Genomic DNA, 8,875 nt, shown 5'->3' on the forward strand with positions numbered 1-8,875 from the left:
TGCTTAGTTTTAAATTTATCCGTGCTTTCAGCCAGCGTTTTACAAGTCTCAGTGATTGATTGATAAAAAATGTGTAAAGTCAAATAAGTAGAGTCCTAAAGAAAATCGATTTCCCAGAAGAAAAGCAAAACATAACGCTATGATTCACTATTATCGCTGTTGTAGCATGTTTACGTTAATATTTACGTGTTTTTACTCAATATGAAATTTGATATTACACATGACATTTTAAAATGAGCTTTGTCGGCATCAACTATTTTCAAAAAATAAGTTTTCTACAAACATAAATTCTTGGTGATTATCTAATAAGCCGTTAAATGTCTTATTATTGGTTATTAGATCATCGCCTTAATAAAACAGGTGCTACAAATCTCGAGATAGAAACAAAATGTTTAAAAAATTATGTCAATTTTCCTCAATTTGTTGTCTTTCCTCTCTCTCTCTCTTCCATGCTATGAATCCCATATGGTAGTGGGGTCAGCCTTCCTGGTCTTTCTCCTCCACTTCGCTCTGTCCTGGACATCGTCTTCGGAAACCTCACACTCACTCATGTATTTCTGCACTACAGTTTTCCATCTAGTTTTGGGCCGTCTTTCCATTAGTAGTAATAATTTGTTGTAATTTTGTTTTATTTGATTTGATTTGATTTGTTGTAGTAATTTGTTGTCTTTCCATTAGTAGGTATTGAATTATACTCCAGCGTAATTAATTATCTATACCAGATATACTTAGTAACATTTAATTTCTATCTACGTATCCGTTCCCTAACCGATTTCTCTATCAAAAGTAACAGCCAAATTAAAAATTACATTCCAATTTGTCGAACAAATTTGACTGTCATTTTTACTTAACCCTTTTTTGGCTGTTATAAAATAGTTGACCTAAGTAGGTAGGTATGTTTACACGAATCATTGTATAAAATATAAAAGAGACGAGACGTACAGCAAAGTATGTTGCGATTGAATACAATCGCAGTTCGATAACGGGGAAATTACAAAGTACGGAATGCTCGCTGCTTGTCGAATGATGGATAATTCGCATGGAGAACGTCTAATTACGACTAGGAAACTCTTCGTATCCTGCCCTATGAAACACGGACTCTTAACGTGTTATCAAGAATCAAGATCTTTTCAACTATTGTGTAACGGATCTTTCCTTTTTCTAGAATTCATTTACAAATCCTTTTTCGTAGACTGATGTGATAACGAACATCTTCCTATAATTGACTAACACTAATGAAAGTTCAAACTCCAACGGCTAATGAGGTAAGTAAACTTAATCGGTTACAGTTAGGTACTAGATGCACCTTATTTTCAGATATTGGCTAATTTTTCTATGACTTCCAAGGTTTGGTTCCTACCTTGAGTTTCACAATACATTTTTAAAAACCTTACCACGATTCCTTTTTAATGTAACCATTCTAGATCCACATTTACATCAAAGGTCACTAATGTAGTACCTAAAGGCGAGTAAATGTATAGACCATTTAAGTAAGTATAGTTCTAATACATTACTCGCTTAAGTTCCGTTGGTTAATAATTCAATTTCAACTCAGGCGTAAAATCGCAAACAATCTAAAATCTCAAAACAAACCATTAACTTCACTAGCTGAGTAGTTCAACGGAAGAGAAACAACAAGATTGTGTTTACATACTTTTCATAGGAAATTATTTAATCTTGTACGGCACAAACGAAAAACAGCACGCGCTTGTTTGTAAACGAAAAGACGGGAGCCTTGAGAAGTGCAGTTAACATGTTCCATCTTTAGCGAACTAACGCACGTGAAACATTACACATTCAACCCTCTTAATGAGACATAAGGAACTAATTCGCATAACAGACTGTTTCATTTTCGCTCTGAAAATGTTCATTAATTGTACAGAAATGTAAAGTCTAATTCCCGCCTCATAGGATTCAATTTGGCAATGCTAAGCGCTGGAATCTTCGGGAGTTCGCCACCAAAAAGTGTTTACTCATAAACCACGCTCATTGTTTAAGTAAACTTCTATTTCGATGCTTTACTGTGAAGCACTCGCCGCACGAGATTCGCGCTAAACAATATTTCTCAGTATCCAATAAGAAACGAAAGCTAACTGCGCACATTACTGTAGCGAAGCAAATACATATGTACATTAATACCTTAAATTACTTCCCTCTAAATTATTTATAAATAATGTTTAATTTTATATTCCTAATAACTAACACATCCTAATAATCTTTTGGTCGAAATAGTACCTCGATGTCCTTATTAATTGAATAGTTTTATTTGTCTTATATTACCTACCTACAGGTAGAAATGAAAACATTTCTAATTTTGGCTATTACCTCAATCTGGTGATACATTATACATTTTAATTAATCGATGTATACCTATGTGAGCTATCGGATAGCTTTGTTCAGTCAATAAATGTCTATACGTATCATATTATATCCTCGCGATCGACTTGACGGGGGGTCTCCCATTTATAATAATTACGAATTAAATTAACAGAATAATCGGCATCTTATTAAAAACAACGTTAAATTATTAATATGTTTATTACTACGATCACTACAATTACAAATATCAATATGTTTCTTCTATTAGAAATTCCTTCACTGACTTGTTGTATCTTTCAGGTAGAACGTCGCTGAGTTCATTCCTCGTTAGCCAGTTGGCTTTCGTTTTAGTTGGAGTGCCGCTCTTGTAGTTAGCGTAGTAGAAGAATACCTGTAAAAGGAATATTCTTTTTAAAAAAGAAAAGAACATTGTCCAGATCACCTTTTTTAACCATTTCCAGAACACTAGGAAATCAGTCACAATTTCAAGGGCCGCCTAAATTACCAAATAAATATTTTCTGAAACTGAAGAAGAGAGCGTTTACTTGCTTAGGTTTTTTGTTAGGCTAACTAAAAAAAGGGCATTCCTAATTAATAAGGTGTCGAAGCAACACTTATCTAAAAATCTAAATTTATCTATCAACACCTTGTTATGTAGTGATTGTATTTTGATTGTTAAATTTATATCAAAGAAAGGAACCAAGAAAGCCTCTGTCTAACATTTGAATAAAATGGAACACACAGCATAAGTAATTCCGTGTGGTTTTAATTTTGGGAGAGGTTTTTTTGGTTCATAGTAGATTTTTTTTGTAGCTTACAAAAAATGTCTAATAACAGAAGAATTGCCCGTATTGGAGTGGACTGAAAAAATATTAGGTATGTAGGTACCTACTTGATGGAATGTTAGTGTGTCCAAAGAACTTTTCTTATTGGATTATTTTCAAAGGCTCTCCCAGGCTCACTCAAACGTACTTATATCATATTAATTTAAAGTGGTTTCAAATGTTAGAAGCTCAGCAACGCCCCGTAAGTTGTAAATCACTATATACTTTATAGGTATAATAATATCAAAAATAAACAAAAAACAATTCATATCCTTCATAAACCTTAAGACAAACTAACCTATAGTAGGTATTCATATAAGAACAATAATAAGGAATCAATGTCCGTTAACAAGGTGCTGACGAATCATCGTCTCTACACAATGCTTTATGACGGTGCTCAAGCGTTTTTATTGTATTTGCGGTTAGTCGCTAAGTATCTTGTTTGAATTCGGGTTTCGGCACTTTTCAAGTCAAGTCGAGACCTACTTTTATATCCCATATATCTTTAGTTGAATGAGTAATTAAAATTGCAAAGTTTGATATATTGATGACCATAGCTTTCGGCAGAAATAACTCGTAAATGAATTATATGATTCCGAAAATTAAAAACACATTTATAGATGGGTATTTAAAAGTTATTCTCAAAAGATGGAACAGACATAAATTAAATGTAAACTATTAAATCTTTATTTTTTTCTTTTAAACAAGGAATATCACGGCAATGCGTGGCCGGAAGCTTACATCGGCGCGGCGGCAATAATACTCATAATCAGACAATCCCCTCTAATTACCACAGACATAGCTGCTCTAAAATCTCTGTTAATTCAATATCTATATAAAATTGTACATATTCTAACTAAAATTCTATATTTCTTACACTGCTATTTCGGAAAACGTTTCCACAACATTGCCAGAAATACTTGCCATGATAAAAAAATATATATTATCAACACAAATTAAAATGTACTTACTTTAGCTCCTATTTTCCCGTTCACTTCTGAGGGGTACTTGTATTTGTAAAAGCCGCAAGGTGCATTAGACACAAATTGTACCTTCAGCTCAGGTCCAAATTGCTCTTGCACTATTCTTTCTGCTGTCTACAAAAGAAAACCAACACTTATTTGACGTTTTTTTATATTTTCGTAAAATGGTGCAAAACCTAAAATGGAAAAAGTCTGGTCATGTTTGAAATCACAATCAAATCATTTATTCATTTAGGTCCAATATTGACACTTATGATAGTCGTTACAATTACTGAATCTACCACTAGCCCGGAAAGGAGGTAAAGCCTTATGAGAAGAGCTAGCAAGAAACTCACGGCCACTCTTTTCAATCGGCAAAAGTTTTACAATGTGGTTGATACAATAATTGATCATGCGATTTGCTAAATGCGAGAGGAGCTGCAGGCTAAAATCACATCCTAAGGTGGCAAAATATTGAGCATCAGGTTATGGAATCTTTGCTCGGTGTAGGATGATACAGGCTAACAATACTACTACAGAAAATGAAATAAAAAATCTGTTTTACCTGTCTTAAAGTTTCTCCTTCTTTCCATAAACCCTGGGGTAAAAGTGTTTTGACATCAGAGCCCAGTTTGATTGGAGCCACCATTATCAAGTGTCTCTGAAGACACCTCTCTGTGGATGTTTTGTCTCCTTTCTTGTCAGCATCTAGAATATAATAACCACGTTTAGTACCTTTATGCAGGCCTTGAGGCAGTAAGGGATGAATTCCTGAACAACTGAACATATTGTTAATAAATCCTACTATGTTGGAAAATTAGCCAAAATGCATCACAGAGAAGCCAAGGCAATATCGCTAAATTTACATTATTTAAAAAAATATAGGTACACATAATTATTTTTTTACTTTTTTTAATATATTTTTTTTAAATATGGTCTTAAATACAGGTGGAATTACTATCTATATTCAGACTCAAAATATTATCTTACCAGTCTCTATACTAGCAAACTCAAACTTGGTATATTCTTCAGTGGAAGCATCTTCAAAGTCTTGTGCAGTTATTTTGCTCACTACATCTATGTCAACATCTGCGGATTCATTTTTCAGTAGTTCCGCCTGCACCCTGCAAGAAATGATAAACATTTTATACTGTGTACTATAAATTATAACGACTAAGGTGTATAGTAACCTGTGAATTTGTATTTGTAGCTCTCTCAATAGAGTTCCAGTTTTTTTATATATTTTGCATGTCATATGTCAGTAACTGTTTAGAGTTATTCTCATTTATGCACTTACTTGTCATTTTCGCGCCTGATCTCATGATTAGACTTCATACTCTTCTCAACTTCTAGAGTATAAAGCAGATCTTTGTATTTCTTTTGCATTTCATTCATTGGTGGAGTGACCACTGGTAATCGTTCTACACACACTCCTGTCACGATATCCCATGATGGTTTTGTGCCCAAACCTATTAAGTAAGTACCGATTTACAGCTTAAGACAAATAAGAACTTTATTTATTTTTATGAATACATAACCTCAACACCAACTTACCTCTGGTCAAAATACGGTGACATAAGTTGAATTCAGCCTGGATTATAGTTTTAAAAATCATTGTGAAGAATGTTATAAATGACTTTATTATTAGTATTTCTAGACCGCCTGATTTTCAGTCATTTATTTCAATTTTACATTTGAAAACACTTTTCTGCATATGAAAAGCTTATTTTCCCGTAAATGACACAAAACAGCTGACAATTGTAACTGTCACATATTATTTTACTGATACTCTCTATAGTAATATCAATTTATATAAGTCGACTAATTGATTAAAAATAGTATCGATGTATAGAAAATAAATAAGTAACAAATTATTAATTAAAGTAAGTTTAACTGCAAGTAGGACTCAAGAGAAGTCGACAAACAAGGCATGTAATATATTAATTTATTATTTATGCTTACATATTACAGTTGTGACATAATCATCATTGGTTATTCAGCATTTAGTATGTTAGTTCAACTGACAAAGAGCTTATCGAGAATACCAGTTTGATGATTACTTTAATTTTTTCGTACTAGCAACATCTCCTTGCCCAAACTGCCTTTTCCGGCTCTAGTGTCAAAGAAAGTAGGTGATTGTGTTTTTAATTGTAAAAATCCATGAAAATCCCAAGCAATACTTAATAAATTGATGTGATAGTGATCTACAGTAGCGAGAAATACTGTATAGTACAAGTTCTAAACTATATTTCATTTACCAAACATATAACATACGCACCATAGTTGTCAAGTTTTACAACTTACAGGTTAAGTTTTGTAACTGAGTTTGTTATCCTTTTAGGCTTGACCATGAAGCAAATAGTTGCGAATCAAAAGGTGAAGATCCCTGAGGGTCTCACTGTACACGTTAAGTCGCGGTTGGTGACAGTGAAAGGACCGCGCGGAGTGTTGAAAAGGAACTTCAAGCACTTGGCTGTTGACATTCGCATGGTGAACCCTCGCCTCCTGAAGGTTGAGAAATGGTTCGGATCCAAGAAGGAACTCGCCGCAGTCAGGACTGTGTGCTCACACGTTGAGAACATGATCAAAGGTAATTGTTTACTTGTTGTTATTCTTAGTTTTGTTGGTTAGAATCCAATAATCTCATGTAAACTTTTACATTTGGTGATAACTATAAGTTCTTTTCGTTCTAACTCAATGCTAAGTCTGTGCATGTCGTAAATTAACTATGTATTATGTAGGAACATGATTTTTTGGTTAGGTTCTAATTCATTGCTAGGTTAATACTGTGTCTAAGATGTTCCTTACTTATCCTGCGACATTTGTACAATGTGTGTAGTGCCAAACACGGAAACAAGTGGAATTGAGATTTTTAGAACCATATCCATGACTTCAGATTTGTAGCATGTCCGATTTCTGGGTTATTACTCTTATCCTCATAAGTTTTTGCTTAACACTATCAATCAGGCATTGGTAGCTGAGACTTATTCTCAAAACATCCTTGTGTGAGCAAAACCTGATTTAGTTAATATCCCTGAAAGTTCAGTCAGAAATATTAAAATTCGTTATATTTCTAACCTAAGTGAGTTGATTCATCTACATTTCATCACTATCCTAGTTTCTTCTGTATTTACAGTTACAGATCCTGTAATTTCAGTTAGTTTTACCTATATTTTTTTTAAGTTTAAAGGTATGTCCCAAAATTTGCTAATACTATAATAACTATGGTATCTTATAAACCAAGCAATTTATTTGGTTAGATAAATACATATAGATGAACACTGATAATTGATTGTCTTATTCATAGGTTATGAATTTTTTGTCAGTTACAAGTTAGTAGCATAATCTCATGCAATTCTGTGCATGTAATTATTTGTTTAAACCACCTTTTTTTTTATTCTTCCTTCCCTAAACTTACTATGACCCACTCTAAGCATACAAAATCACAGGCTAGCATAAAATTCTATTTTTATGATGTGGAGAATATGTGTTTAATTGAAAATTAATTTGTGGATCTTTTAATCAAATATATGACATGACACATTTGTGCTAAAAAGTCCATAGTATGCAATTTAGATATTCAAGCATATTATGTAAAAAAAGTACTGACATAGTTTTCAATGATTTAACATTTCTTTTATTTCTTATTCTAGGTGTAACCAAGGGATTCCAGTACAAGATGCGTGCTGTATACGCTCACTTCCCCATCAACTGCGTCACCACCGAAGGCAACTCAATCATTGAAATCCGTAACTTCCTTGGTGAGAAGTACATCAGGAGGGTAAAAATGGCACCTGGTGTGACCGTTGTCAACTCCCCCAAACAGAAGGACGAGCTGATCATTGAAGGCAACTCCTTGGAAGATGTCTCCAGCTCAGCTGCCCTTATCCAACAATCCACCACAGTCAAAAACAAGGATATCAGAAAGTTCTTGGATGGTCTCTACGTATCTGAGAAGACCACTGTTGTACTGGATGAGATATAAGGACATTAAATAATATTAATTTGATTACAGTGTTTCATTTTTCAAGCTTATGATCAATTGTTGGTCCAATATGATTCTATTTTATTGGATAATTTTTGCTACATATGCCACTTGTCGCTACTTGGCGTCGCAAGTTAACCACAACACAAGTGATTGTCAGAAGATTAAATTCTTTAACTTCCGTGCCATGGGAACACGTAATTAGAAAAGTCAGCCTCGTGGCCATGGCAGTTACCATATACCGGTACACTCTCACTGCATGTTAGAATATTTTCAACACTAACCTAAACTAAACATTATTCACCATTAAAATCTTGTCAAGTAAGTTGGGGTCCGTTTTATTTGAATTTGCATACGAAAGGGAATCAGTTCCGTCTAGGTCTTAACTTTCGATAGCTGCCTACTGTCTTTCCCAATTCAGATACAAACCCAAAACTGTTATGTGTAGTCGCTTAAAATAGCTTTTATGGGTTAAATAACAGTAGAGCATATATCATTTATTTTTAAGGTAGGTAATTACGTTACGATAATAATAAAAAATCTAACCAACATTAAAAATGTATAGTCATTATATACAACGAAAGCTATGAAAACTTCACATTAGTGCAAAAGGATAATATACGGACAAAAATACTGAGTGAAACTAACAGCGCCTGCATAATTAGAATAGCAAACTCGTACATACAAGTGAAGGAATTGGATTCAGGGGTCTGCGCTTTACAAAATATGATGTGACGCTTAGTTTGATTTACAAAGAACACGACATAACTGGGAATTTGTATGCG

General features: G+C 33.7%; 2 protein-coding genes across 3 annotated transcripts; one reads left to right on the top strand and one right to left on the bottom strand.

Moving 5' to 3' along the window:
• Positions 1 to 2,519: 2,519 nt before the first annotated feature.
• On the bottom strand, positions 2,520 to 5,852 carry mRpL46 (mitochondrial ribosomal protein L46). The gene is made up of 6 exons (XM_076118205.1): positions 5,660 to 5,852; positions 5,403 to 5,574; positions 5,096 to 5,229; positions 4,671 to 4,813; positions 4,115 to 4,240; positions 2,520 to 2,710 (listed from the first exon to the last, which is right to left on the bottom strand). Exons 1-6 carry the CDS (start codon positions 5,718 to 5,720, stop codon positions 2,567 to 2,569), a joined length of 780 nt encoding a protein of 259 aa, XP_075974320.1. The 5' UTR covers positions 5,721 to 5,852; the 3' UTR covers positions 2,520 to 2,566.
• A 247-nt stretch (positions 5,853 to 6,099) lies between these two features.
• RpL9 (ribosomal protein L9) lies at positions 6,100 to 8,114 on the top strand. Of its 2 annotated transcripts, none has more exons than XM_076118291.1 (3): positions 6,100 to 6,233; positions 6,447 to 6,695; positions 7,759 to 8,114. In XM_076118291.1, the coding sequence occupies exons 2-3, from the start codon at positions 6,455 to 6,457 to the stop codon at positions 8,088 to 8,090; spliced, it is 573 nt and encodes a 190-aa protein (XP_075974406.1). In that variant the 5' UTR covers positions 6,100 to 6,233; positions 6,447 to 6,454; the 3' UTR covers positions 8,091 to 8,114. The 2 variants fall into 2 exon arrangements, with proteins under 2 accessions (XP_075974406.1, XP_075974407.1); XM_076118292.1 differs by having other exon boundaries at positions 6,204 to 6,329.
• Positions 8,115 to 8,875: the final 761 nt, after the last annotated feature.

Source organism: Anticarsia gemmatalis, chromosome 9, assembly GCF_050436995.1.
Source record: "Anticarsia gemmatalis isolate Benzon Research Colony breed Stoneville strain chromosome 9, ilAntGemm2 primary, whole genome shotgun sequence".
NCBI lineage: Eukaryota > Metazoa > Arthropoda > Insecta > Lepidoptera > Erebidae > Anticarsia > Anticarsia gemmatalis.